Source organism: Chlorocebus sabaeus, chromosome 22 (assembly GCF_047675955.1).
Source record: "Chlorocebus sabaeus isolate Y175 chromosome 22, mChlSab1.0.hap1, whole genome shotgun sequence".
Taxonomy (NCBI): Eukaryota; Metazoa; Chordata; class Mammalia; order Primates; family Cercopithecidae; genus Chlorocebus; species Chlorocebus sabaeus.
The window spans coordinates 55,328,190-55,341,861 of record NC_132925.1 but is presented as its reverse complement, the minus strand read 5'-3'; the positions used below and the strand labels follow the sequence as shown (position 1 = coordinate 55,341,861).

The window sequence follows — 13,672 nt, the reverse complement described above, 5'->3', positions numbered from 1 at the left end:
AGGCACAGTGGCTCACACCTGTGATCCTAGCACTTTGGGAGGCCGAGGCGGGTGGATCACTTAAAGCTAGGAGTTTGAGATCAGCCTGGCCAACATGGTGAAATCCCATCTCTACTAAAAATACAAAAATTGGCCACATGTGGTGGCGCGTGCCTATAATGCCAGCTACTCGGGAGGCTGAGGGAGGAGAATCTCTTGAACCCAAGAGACGGAGGTTGCAGTGAGTCAAGATGATGTCACTACACTCCAGCCTGGATGACACAGAGAGACTCTGTCTCAAAAGAAAAATGAAAAAATGCTTACAAGAGCCAGAGCTGTCCAAAGATGACAGACTATGTGGGCTTGGGAGGTGGTGAGTTCCCCATCACTAGAAATGTGCAAGCATATGGTTTATTACTGCTTCAAAATCAAAGGGCTTCAAGTATCTGATGAGGCAAGAGAAGGCATGAATCTTTCTATTTTACAATAGAAAAAATACTGTTCTAAAACATTCCTTTTTGTTAGGTCTGTAAATTATTGAAAAAGAGATAAAATGGAATAAGTCAACAAAGAACTCAGCACTGTTTTTAAAAATCAGAACTTCCCTTCACAAAATTCACAAAGCACAAAATCTGTCTGACTAGGTGGACTGTTTGCATCCCACTGGCCAGATGATTCCCAGGGAGAAAGGTAATTGGTCTCGGGCACTGTTTTTGGTGACTGGTCAAATGTTCTTCAGAGGCATGCAACAAAGGCAACGGGATGAAAGTAAGAGGGTAAACAATGGAACTCCATCAAGAAGCTGCCAGTCCCCCCACAAAACTGCCATCTGCTGCTGACATCAATCCTTCAAGGGGCAGCTTCGGGCAAACAATGTGTCAGGGAAAACAAGCCTGGGAGAAAATCGGCCTTGTGACCTTGGGCAAGTCATTTAACATTAACTGGGCCTCAGTTTCCTCATCTCTGAAACTGAGCTCACACTAACCCTACTGTACATTGTGTAGGCCAAGAGTAAGTGATGTCTGGGAGTTAGCCATAGAAAATGCAGGGCCCTGAACACACATAAATAATTATGATGATGATTAACACACAGAATTTTAAAAGAAAAGATTCCAGAGGGTTTCAGGTACAGCCATATCCTGACCTGAATCTTGTGGGTGTCAATTCTAAAGGAATAACATGTAACTCCTTTAACCAGAATGCAAAGAAATTTAGTATTTGGAAGAGACAAGATCATTTGGACACATTTCCTGATGAAATGCCTGGTAATTGGTGCATTTCTGATAAAACTCATGGTACTTGCTGCTTAGTTGTTAAAATAAAAGATGAAAGGTAAAAAGCAAAAGGATCAGCTGGGCAATTAATGCCTAACTGGCCCTGAAGAAAAGTTTACTGGCCCAGTAGTGGCAATCCTTCCAAAATGAGATAAGCACATTTCCTATCAAGAAAATGATTATAAAACCTGAACTGTCCAAAACTCAACATCCCCTTCTCTCTCATGGCATTTTCATGGCAACCTTAATTTTTACAAAATAATAATAATTGGCCAAATTCATTTTATAAAACATAAACTCCCTAAAAAGAGTCTATTCAAAGATTGAAACTAGGCTTTAGTATTGAGCAGTTGGGTGAATTCAAATCTCTGACCAATAAAGGGCTTATTTCTACATTTTCAGCAAGGCTGAGACATCACAAGTCACTGTTTTCCACATTGAACTGAAAAACCGAAGACAGGAGACCAGGGAAGATCAGGGTTTTCTGCTCCTCTTGCCCTAGGATCTGCCCAGAGGTGATGAGCACGCTGGGTTTTTGACCAGAACTAAAAGGCAAAAAGACTGTTGGTGAGACTGGAAAAGAAACAGAGCCCTCCCGCCGTGGCTGCTCCACTCCCAAAGTTTCCCAAGCATCTGAAGTGTGTAGGGCAGCTGTGGTGCCCAGCCTTCCTGCTGCTTTTAAGGAGGCCACCCAGCTCCCTGGGTCATTGGGTCTTCAGCTGCAGCAGTGCCCAGAAGCAGGCGTAGCAACCTCAGGTCACTTGAGCCCCAAATACCCAACTTGCTCAACAGCCTGTGCATAACCTCAAAGATAGGCCTCAAGGTCCACTGAAGATGTATTTTGTCCTTACTCTTTCTAGGAGAGGCCACAACACAACCGGTGTCGCAGCAAGGAGAGCCATGAGCAGAAAGAAAACGGGCGCCAGGAGGCACGGGCCCAGGCTTCCCACAGGGCACATCCTCAGAGAAAGGAGGAGCATGGTGGATGCAGCTTTTAGATTTTCCTTGCCAAAGCTGAGCCTAGAACGTGTAGTGGTGGGAGAAGCCCCAGTCTGGCCTGAATGAGGATGCGGCAAGCCTGCATTTAGCCATGCAATTGTGTTCGCTTTCCTTTTTCGCCTAGCTAGCGTGGATTTAGGGAGCGGCTTCTGAAAGAAGTATACACCCGGTGGCACAGAAGCTGCAACCAGCAGCCAGAGGTCATCTCGCCCTCCCGGCAGGCTTCTCCTGGAACCCCGGAAGCCAGGCAGCACCAACCAGCCCAAACGGCATGCTGAGGTGTTGGCTTTGAATGAAAGCTGATGACCCTAAACACCAGGGCACAGAGTGATTGGGCTGCACACCGCGAGATAATACATTTTCTGCACCAAGCTCCCTCTTTATGCCTAAATGCCTGCATTAGTCTGGATCAATATGCCCCATAACAGTTAATCCATGGCAACCCAGGCCAGCCCAGAGACACCGACAAAGAAATGCCGCCCAGGGATGCTGCCTCGCTATGCACATGCATGTGAATTCCAGCCCAGAGAAAGAGGCGGAGGCAAAACCACCACCACCAACAGAAACCAAAAAGGGGGAGGAAAAAAGAGCAGATGGTAAAAAATATACCCCAATATTAAAGGGCTTTTACCGTGGCAGGGAAGGGGTGGAGGTAATGACTATCAAAATGGCCTTAGAGTGACATGTCACCGCCAAGATGATGGAGTATGGGCGACACTCCTAAAGTCAGGCATAGGATCCTCTCACACACCTGCAATGCAGAGACTGCTGCCCATTCCATAATCCACACTCCCAGCCCCAGCGCTATCTGCAGTTGAAACCAGTCCGGACTTGTGCGGCTGCCACTGTTCCTCCTCACAAAAAGATTATTGATGCATAACATTTCATAATGGCAGAAAGGAAAACGGGGGACAGTGGGTGGTGGGAACCAGAATAAGAGAAAAACAAAAGGGGAGGAGAAGGAAAACTCTCCCAGCCCGCATCTCACCTTTTATTTGGGCTTCATATTCAGCAATGATCTCTTTGTCTTTCTTGAACTTAGTTTGAGATGACATCTTCCGACGTGGCCAAAGGAACTGACAGGCTGTTTGATTTATTTCTCCTTTTCTTTTGGAGTCCTCTCTCAAGCCCTGGTAATCACACAGCTCTGGTCGATTTCACAGGTTTAGGGACTAATCTCTTTCACTTGGCTGCAGAGCAGGGAGAAAAATCCTTCTCCGTCTGGGAGGAAAAATCTCTTTACTTGCCGAGAAATGGCTCTAGTAGCTTGCTCTGGTCAGCTCCTCTTGCAAAAGAAGAATCACCCTAGGAGCACAGTAACCTGCCCCAGATTTTCAAAGATTTTTCTTCCAAAAATAATAATAATAATAACAACCAAGAGCACTCATACACACATGCACACATACACACACTCACGCGTGCACAGGCACACTCACCGGGACACACACACAGTTGTGCTGTGCACACAGGCATACACACACACCCTCACACGCACACACACTCGCTGGATCACTCACACACACACATCCACGAGAGGCGCGGCGCCTCCTTGGTCCTGCAGCCAGCCCCGGGCTCGCTTTTGAAGGCTCTGCTAAGTCGATGGTCAGGTTGCCAAAGGGCCGGTCATCTCGCATCCTCCCTCCCTTTGGTGCCTCTGGTCTGATGTCCAGTGAGGATCAAAGCCAGGAGAGCGAGATGGAAGTTTTCCTGCTGCAAGGCTTAAGCTCCGATGAACCCAAGGCTGGACTGCTCACCCTGCAGGGCTGGCTGAGCTCTCCCCCACTGCTCACGTCACTAGACTCCGCCTCCCGGATTTTATAACAACTGACACATTGTAGCCTACAGGAGAGCAGAACTCACTGCAAGCAAAAAGGGGAAGAAACGCTCACAAAAGGGAAGGCAGCAGGAAAAATAATCGGGTTGGTAAGTCTTGAGAGGCTTCTGCAAACTCCAGACGTTAGCACTTGGGTTAGGGATTTTTCTTCCAAAAACTTAAGATCCTCCCTTTTTTTGCATTGTGCAATTTAATTCAATTTCTGGAATCAACAGCTATATGATGGTTTGTCACTCTGCTGGGAGAGTCTAGCAGAGGGCCTGACCCATGTAGGAAAAAGCATCAATATTTGTTGAGCAGTTACTTGGTGGCAGAGACAACGCCAGGAGTTAAAGGCATGCAGCTTAGCAAAGCCATGCAGAGCAGGCACACTGGAGGCAGAACAGCTGGGCCACTGGCTTGTGGGGCTCTGGGCAAATTCATAAGTCAGACTGAGCCTCAGTTTCCTGGACAGTAAAATCAGCTCTCTTTGGAGGCTTTGTTATTCATTCTTTCAACAGATATTTGCTGAATGCTTACTAGAGGTCTAGCACCGTTCTGGGTACAGCAATGATCAGAACTGGCACACACAAAAATCCCTGACCTTCTGAAGCTCCCGGGGCTCCACATCACACAACTCCAGGAGTTTCCACCATTCATGCTAATATTCTTAGAAAAAGCACCGCTGGAGTAGAATGCATTGTGAATGGTGCCCCCTGGAGTTGTACGAGGCAAGAGGCCCTGGGAGAGGAAGACCAAAAATAAGCATAATAAGTATATTATATAATATCATACAAAATGTAAAGGACTATGGGAAAAAAATATTGCAGGTTAAGGGACATCAGGAATGAGAGGAGCTCTTGAAAAGATCAAAGAAGAATGCAAAGCTAAGCTTAGCACACTGTCTGGTACATAGTAAGCACTCAGTAAACAGTAGCAATTGTTATAACCCTTTTATATCCCCCAACAACCCAATAACATAGGTATAAGCACCACCCTTTCACAGACAAAGGAGCAGAGGCTTGGATATGGGAAGTGACTTACCCAAGGTCACCAGCCTTCCAACCCAGCCTCAAAGTCTCCTGCATCCTACAAGGGGGACCAAACCCATTTCATGTGGACTTAAGGTAGAATAAGATTCATTCTGTAAAAATTGAGTCAAGCACTTAAGAGTCACTGACCACTGGAATTTCATATGCTAAGATTGTCACTAACATGTATTGGCCCCTGAGTGTCCCCTGAGATAAATGTTCCCAAATTTCTCAAAATAGGTATAGTCTTCCATTTGCTTTTATCTGAGTATATAATCAATGATTTGGTTTGGGCTCAGAAATGAATAGGTTATCCATGTTAGTCCATCGAGGCTTCCTAGAGGACGTGGCAGCTTCATTGGGTGTCCCTAGGCAGGCATGGCAAGGGGAGTGAGGCGGGGCAGGATGTTCTCCTGGAGCACGCAGCGTTAGCTCGGGCCCACAGGTGGCAAAGCACAAGACCTGCTTGGAGCAACCACAGGGAGAAGTCCAACTGGTGAATCACGGGGCTTATTATAGCCTCGTGCCCGGAGGCAGGAGGTCACCAAGTTCAGAAATAGATGCCACTGGCCCACAGCCCTTGCCGTCACCCCACTGCTTCACACTTCCTCTGGACATGTTCAGGCCCTTTGCTGTCCTCTTCTAACTAGTTCAAACCTGCAAAAACCCCACGTTACCTGAGAAAGATAAGTACAGAGATTAATATCCCTGCTGCAAGCCTAGATTCTTCAAGAAAAATGAGAGTTAAAACCATATGCCTTGGAGTGCGACAGACTGGATTCTCTCCTGGCTTTGCCATGAGCCTTGAGCTCATGAGAACTTGAGCAAGTGGCTCAACCTGCTTGTGTGCCCACTGGTGGCAGGAACTCGGTAAATGTCAGCTATTTTCACCATTATTAAAATTTAAAATCCACAAATAGTTCTATGAGACCCATGTGTAGGGTTCTGAGCCACGGAAATATCACAGAAATGTCACAAAAAGCCACATAAAACCAAGGCCCAAGATGGTGCAGCACTCTGAGCTGACACCTGACAGAGGCTGGGGTTTGGAGGAAGTCAGATGGTGGTTTACCGTGTGGCTCTGCTATGCACCAGCTATGTGAGGGGCTCATGGAGGAATACACCTTCTCTGAGTCTTGGTTTCCTCATCTGTCATAGGATAGTGATCTACCTGTGGCACAGGATCCAACACGATCATGGATAAAGTGCCTGGCATAGAGCAGAAGTCTCACGGACACAATTTCTTTTTTAGGACTGTTGAAATGTGGTCCTCAATGTTGGAGGTGGGATCTGGTGGGCTAGTGTTTGGATCATGTGGATGGATCCCTCAGGAATGGCTTGGTGTCCACCCCACGGTAATGGGTTCACAAGAGATCTGGTTGTTGAAGAGTCTGAGACCTCACTCCTCTTCCTTGCTCCCTCTCTCACCATGTGGTATGCCTGCACCTTCTACCATGATTGGAAGCTTCCTGAGGCCTCACCAGAAGCCAAGCAGATGCTGGTGTTATGTTGGTATAGCCTGCAGAACCATGAGCCTAATAAAACTCTTTTTTTTTTCTCAAGATGGGGTCTCACCATGTTGGGCAGACTAGTCTCAAGCAATTCTCCCACCTCAGCCTCCCGAAGTGCTGGGATTGCAGAGCGAGCCACCACACCCAACCAAATAAAACTTTTTTCTTTAATTACCCAGCCCCAAGTATTCCTTTACCACAATGCAAAATGGACTAATTCAGGGCCCAGCCAAGCTGAACCTAGAACTACAGCTTGGGCTCCACAGATACCCAGATTGGAAAAAGGAAGAGAGGAAAAAAAAGAGGAAAAGGTCGGTGTCCCCTGAAAATCCATCACCACACACAATGAACCCACATCATCTGGAATCTTCTATCCCCAAGAAGACGTGGGTGTGACCTGAGCAGGCCCCGGGCACCAGGTGCTCACCCTTCCAGTCCTCCCCACAGCCCACCCCAGCCCTCCTGCCCTCCTGTGACTACTCCTCTGCGAAGTCGCTTTTTTCTTGCTGTCTGAGAACCAACTGCTATTCCCAATATTTACCCTTCACGTAGTAGTAACAGAAACCAGATTTGTCCCCAAATAAATGTGGTAGGTGTGAGGGGAGGGCCTCTACCATGTGATTTGATCTATGCCACCCACTAAGGACAGAGGAGCCCCTGGAAGTGTTTATTCCATTTCCTTGGGGGTCATCTCCTGAATTCTTCTAGATATTCCTGAATGATACTGATAGCTAGGATGTATCAAGTTCTCTCTCCACACAAGCACAGGGCCAAGCACTCTATGTAGATTTTATCACTGATTTTTTTGCTACAGCCCCATGAGTCCAGTTCGGTAAATCATCCTTGTTTTCAAGTTGGGTAAACAGAGGCCCAGAGCAGTGAAGCAAGTTGCCCAAGATCATAAAGCTAGCTAGTAACTTATTTGCATTGAAGCCCAGGTCTGACTCATAACAGAGAACAAGGACTTAAACAGTGCACGATTCTATCCCGGAGGAATCAGCATAGGAATAATTGCTATCAAGGAATAACCTGTTTTTTTCATTCCCTATAATTACATTGTTTCAATACAGAGTTCAACATAAAGTTTTCCATTTAAAAAAAGAATTTGGGGTTAAAAATATACGGAAAACATGTCACAAGTGACCACTGGTGAGGCATAAATTACAATAACAGCTGAACAATGCAAAACTCACTGAACTGGTTTCTTTTCCTGGTAGAAAGAAAAAAGGCTTCATTTGAAGAAAAAGTGGCCAGAATGGTTTTTGGTTTCAGGTACTTTTATTTTTCTGGTCAAATATGAACACCTCCCCCTTGCCGAGATGACTAATTTTGTGACATTCTCCACATTGCTACCAGCGAATGCCTCCTCGGGCAGCTCAGTGAAGAATTCTGCCCTTCAAGCTCCGCTCTGCAAAATGAAAGCAACAAGCAGAACTCAGCTAGTTGATGTCAGATTTTAATAGAATTAATAGTGATGACGACAACATGCCTAGTGTGTGTATATTGCTTTATATTTTGTGAGGCTCTTTCATATCATTTGTCGTTTGCGGTCCTCACAATAACCCTGGGAGGGGCAGAATGGCAAGTAGGGCTGTTTTCAATCCCTGTTTCATTGGTAAGGAAATACATGGATAAGCAGAGGTTTTGATGGTACAGTTGTTTTATAACCTCAAGTGTAAGGATGACCTTTCCAACTGTGTCACAAAACCCATTAGTTGGAAAAGCTGACAAATTCAACTACAGAACAATACTTACAAAATTCTGCTTGACAAAAGTAAAGTCAAAGACCAATGGCAAGCTGAGAAACAATAGTTGCAAGACCTATCATAGGCCAAGGAATAATTTTTCTAATATCAATTCAAACAAATACTCATACGTGAATATTCACAGGAGCCCAATTCACAACAACCAAAAGATAGAAACAACCCAAATGTCCATCAGTGATCAGTGGATAAATGGATAAACAAAACATGGTATATCCATATGCTGGAATATTACTCAGCCATAAAGAGAAGTGAAGTACCGATATATGCTACAGTATGGAGGAACCTTAAAAATATGATGCTAAATTAAAGAAATACACAGATTGTATGAGTCTATTTATATGAAATACCCAGAACAGATATATCCATAGAAAATTCCATCTCTATGGTCACAGAAGAGTGGTTGTCAGGGGCTAGAAAGAGAGAGGACAGGCAGTAGCTGCCTAATAGGAAGTACCAAGTTTATTTGGTGATCATTAAAATGTTTTGGGACTGGGGGAGTGGCTCACACCTGTAATTCCAGTACTTTGTGGAGCAAAGGCAGGAGGATCGCTTGAGCTCAGGAGTTCGAGACCAATCTAGGAATCACAGAGAGATCTCTTCTCTACAAAAAAAAAAAAAAAAAAAAAAAATTAGCCAAGCATGGTGGTCCATGCTTGCGGTCCCAGCTAGTTGGGAGGCTGAGGTGGGAGAATGACTTGAGCTCAAGAGGTGGAGGGTGCAGTGAGCTGTGACAGCAGTTGCACCACTGCACTCCAGCCAGGGCAACAGAACAAGGCTCTGAAAAAAGAAAGAAAGAGAGAGGAAAAGAAAAGAAGAGAAAAGAAAGAAAGAAAAGAAAAGAAAGAAAAGAAAGAAAAGAAAGAAAGAAAGAAAGAAAGAAAGAAAGAAAGAAAGAAAGAAAGAGAGAGAGAGAGAGAGAGGAGGGAGGGAGGGAGGGAGAGAAAGAAAGGAAAAGAGAGAGAGAAAGAAAGAAAGAGAGAGAGAGAAGGAAGGAAAGAGAAAGAAAAAGAGAAAGAGAAAGAAGGAAGGAAGAGAAAAGAAAGAGAGAGAGAGAAAGGAAGGAAAGAAAAGAAAGAAAGAGAGAGAGGGAGGAAGGAAGGAAAAAAGAAAGAAAGAAAAAGAAAGGAAGGAAGGAAGAGAGAAAGAAAGAAGGAAAGAAAGAGAAAGAAAAGAAAGAAAGAAAGAGAGAGAAAGGAAGGAAGGAAGGAAGGAAGGAAGGAAGGAAGGAAGGAAGGAAGGAAGGAAGGAAGGAAGGAAGGAAGGAAGGAAGGAAAGGAAGAGAAAGAAAGGTAGGTAGGTTTTGGAACTAGACAGAGGTGACAGTTGTACAACATTGTGAATGGACTAAATGCCACTGAATTGTACACTTTAAAATGGTAAACTTTATGTTATGTGAATTTGACCTCAACAAAAAATACACATGAAATGTTAGCCCACCTCACTCATAATGAACATAAGTCAGGCATGACTGGAAACACGGGCTGTAACAATGCCCACAGGACAATGTGTCTTCCTCCCACTCTCCATTCTGCCTCTGTATGGTGGCAGGCTCTCCCTTTAAGATGGCAAAGATGGCCCCCAAAACCCCCAAGCTTACATTCTCACAGGTTGGCAATCCCGGCAAGGAAGGCAAAGTCTCTCCCAGAAGTTTCAGCAAAAGTTTTGGAATGGTCAACTGGCCCCTGCTGGGGCCCCAGCTATCCCTGAACCAATCGCTGGAGCCAGGCGTGTTCTGCTTGGCCAGGCCTGGAGAGTGGGCTTGCCCTGGCATTCTGGGATGGGGTCAGTCCCAAACAATCCGGCCCTAAGAGATGAGCCCCAGGAACTCCCAAAGGAGGATCAGGGTGCTATTCCAGAAGGAGGAGGCTGGGCAAAGTCAACATGCGTCTGCTACAAAAACAATGTGGAAAAGAAGGAAGATGGAGTAATAACAACTTGAAATTATCCAGCTTTGATGCTTATCTTGTCATTTAGTATCATGATCCTCACACAGTCCTTTGAGATAGGTTATATTTTTCCCATTTTACAGATGAGGAAATGAAGGCACAGGGAGGCTGAATGACTTTTCCAGCATCCCATGGCTCACAACAAATGGGAGAGCTGGGCAAGAAATCAAGACACCTGACCCTGCATCTGGTGTTTGTTCTCTCATCCACCCAGGTACCAGGCTCTACCGAGAGCACACAGGAACCTCATAGGCCTCATACATACTCTGCTTATCATCCTTAGGAAAGGATGGGAAATCAGTCTCTTGGCCATCAGGACCTGTCACTGAGCTGCTGGGCAATGCTGCAGAGGTTCTCTGGCTTTCCAAGAACATTCCCATTACTCAGCCCACCTGTCCCCGTGTGCATCCAAGGACTGAACAGCTTCAGTGACAGCAATTCACAGCTGAGCCCCAGATTCTAATTCTGCAAGAACAGAAGGAAAGACTTCAAACACCCAAGCCCTTGACTACATTGCTAGCAAAGTTTGCTCATTTCCAATGATGACAGGGAAGGCTTTAAATGTCTCCCACTGTGGAGAAGACCTCTGGCTCTGCAACTGCCTGGGAGAGTCTAGGTCCCTGACGGAGAGTTAGCTGGCCCTGTGGACATGCACCTAAACCACATCTTAAAATCTAGCTTAAAGCTTACACTTTGAGAAGCAGAGTAACAAGAACAGATTCTAGAGCTGATATTTGCAGCATGGCTTCCACCGGGTTTAAGGGAACATTTGTTCCTCTGATGAGACCTTAGTCTGATGCACATTTCCAGCCATTCACTCCCCATCCCTCATCCACTCCTCCCCAGGGGAGAAAAAGTGACTTAGCTGATTGGTAAATTTGGGAGAGACTAAGTTCACACATTAATCTTCTTTTCAGCTCTGCCTGCATTCTGCCCCTGTGGAGGAGACCTCTGATTCTGCAACTGCCTGAGAGAGTCTAAGTTGGTGATGGAGACTTAGCTGGCCTGGTGGACACATACCTAAACCATGTCCTGCAATCTAGCTTAAAGTTTACACTTTAACAAACAGATAACAAGAATAGATTCTAGAGCTGAGTTTAAAGCCTGGCTCCACCACCAATGAGCTGTGTGACCCTGGGCAAGTTGTTAGCTGGCACCCAGTAAGTGCCACATAAGCATCTGTTAAATACAAATCTCCATATGTCTACTTCCTTTATCTATTTCTCAGTTAGTTCAGAACGTAAATGGGAAAGAAAGGTGTTATATATTGCCCCTATGAAAGTCCAACACAAAAGAATTTACACCTTATTTTTTTTAATTCTAAGGCATAGGATATGCAATGGATTGAATGCTTATGTCCCCCTAAAATTCATGGGTTGAAGTTCTTACTCTCGATGTGATGCTATTTGGAAATGGGTTTGTGGGAGGTAATTAGGGTTAAATGAGGTCATGAGGGTGGGGCCCTTACGATGGGATTAGTGCCCTTTGAAGGAAGACACCAAAGCAAGCTCTCTCTCTTTCTCTCTACCCTATGAGGACACACTGAGAATATGGTCATCTGAAAGCCAGGAAAAGAGGCTGCACCAGAACCTGACCATGCTGGCACCCTAATCTCAGATTTCCACCCTCCAGAACTGTTAGAAAATACATTTCTGATTTTTAAGCCCCAAGTGTGTGGTATTTTATTATGACACCCTAAGCTAACGCACTCAGGTTAGGAAGCCTAAAGAATAGTTTTTTGAAAATAATAATAACAATGTGAAAAAGAAGGGCATAGGAAAAGAAAGTGGTCTACCAAATGCTATGAATAGATGATTTTTACGAATTCATTTACTCGCTCATTAACAAAATATATCTTTTTTTTTTCTTTTTTTTTTTATAGGCAGAATCTCACTCTGTCATCCAGGCTGGAGTACAGTGGCACGATCTCGGCTCACTGCAACCTCCACCTCCCAGGTTCAAGGAATTCTCCTGCCTCAGCCTCCCGAGTAGCTGGGATTACAGGCACCCACCACCATGCCTGGCTAATTTTTGTATTTTTAGTGGAGACGGGGTTTCACCATCTTGGTCAAGCTGGTCTCGAACTCCTGACCTTGTGATCCACCCGCCTTGGCCTCCCAAAGTGTTGGGATTATAGGCATGAGCCACTGTGCCCGGCCTGAACAAAACATAGTATTGGAAATTCTGGCCAGGGTAATCAGGCAGAAGAAATAAATAAAAGGTATTCAAATAGGAAGAGAGGAAGTCAGATTGTCTCTGTTTGCAGATTACATGATTGTATATTTAGAAAATCCCATCATCTCAATCCCAAAAACTCCTTAAACTGATAAGCAACTTCAGCAAAGTCTCAGGATACAAAATCCATGTGAAAAAATCGCAAGCATTCCTATACACCAATAAAAGACAAACAGAAAACCAAATCATGAGTGAACACCCATTCACAATTGCTACAAAGGGAATAAAATACCTAGAAATACAACTTACAAGGGATGTGAAGGACCTCTTCAAGGAAAACTACAAACCACTGCTCAAGGAAATAAGGGAGAACAGAAACAAATGGAAAAACATTCCATGCTCATGGATAGGAAGAACCAATATAATGAAAATGGCCATACTCCCCAAAGTAAATTATAGATTCAGTGCTATTCCCATCAAGCTACCATTGACTTTCTTCACAGAATTAGAAAAAAAAATACTTTAAATTTCATATGAAACCAAAAAAGAGCTGGTATAGCCAAGACAATCCTAAGTAAAAGGAACAAAGCTGGAGGCATCACGTTACCTGACTTCAAACTATACTACAAAGCTACAGTAACCAAAACAGTATGGTAATGGTATCAAAACAGATATATAGACCAATGAAACAGAACAGAGGCCTCAGAAATAACACCACACATCTACAACCATCTGATCTTTGACAAACCTTACAAAAACAAGCAATGGGAAAAGGATTCCCTATGTAATAAATGGTGTTGGTAAAACTGGCTAGCCATATGCAGAAAACTGAAACTGGACCCCTTCCTTACCCATTCACCTTATACAAAAATTAACCTTATACAAAAATTATACAAAAATTAACTTATACAAAAATTAACTCAAGATGGATCACAGACTTAAATGTAAGACATAAAACCATTAAAACCCTACAAGAAAACCTAGGCAATACCATTCAGGACATAGGCATGGGCAAAGACTTCATGACTAAAACACCAAAAGTATTTGCAACAAAAACCAAAATTGATGAATGGAATCTAATTAAACTAAAGAGCTTCTGCACAGCAAAAGAAACTACCATCAGAGTGAACAGGCAACCTACAGAATGGGAGAAAATTTTTGCAATCTACTCATCTGAC

At 44.4% G+C, this 13,672-nt stretch overlaps 1 protein-coding gene across 3 annotated transcripts in view; it reads right to left on the bottom strand.

Moving 5' to 3' along the window:
- SRGAP3 (SLIT-ROBO Rho GTPase activating protein 3) overlaps positions 1–4,018 on the bottom strand; it is a 266,974-nt gene extending 262,956 nt beyond the window's left edge. For all 3 annotated transcript variants that reach the window (XM_007985125.3, XM_007985127.3, XM_073009901.1), the window contains exon 1: positions 3,241–4,018. In XM_007985125.3, the coding sequence (XP_007983316.1) occupies positions 3,241–3,307 (67 nt within the window). In that variant the 5' untranslated portion in view covers positions 3,308–4,018. The remainder of the gene's footprint in view (positions 1–3,240) is intronic.
- Positions 4,019–13,672: the final 9,654 nt, after the last annotated feature.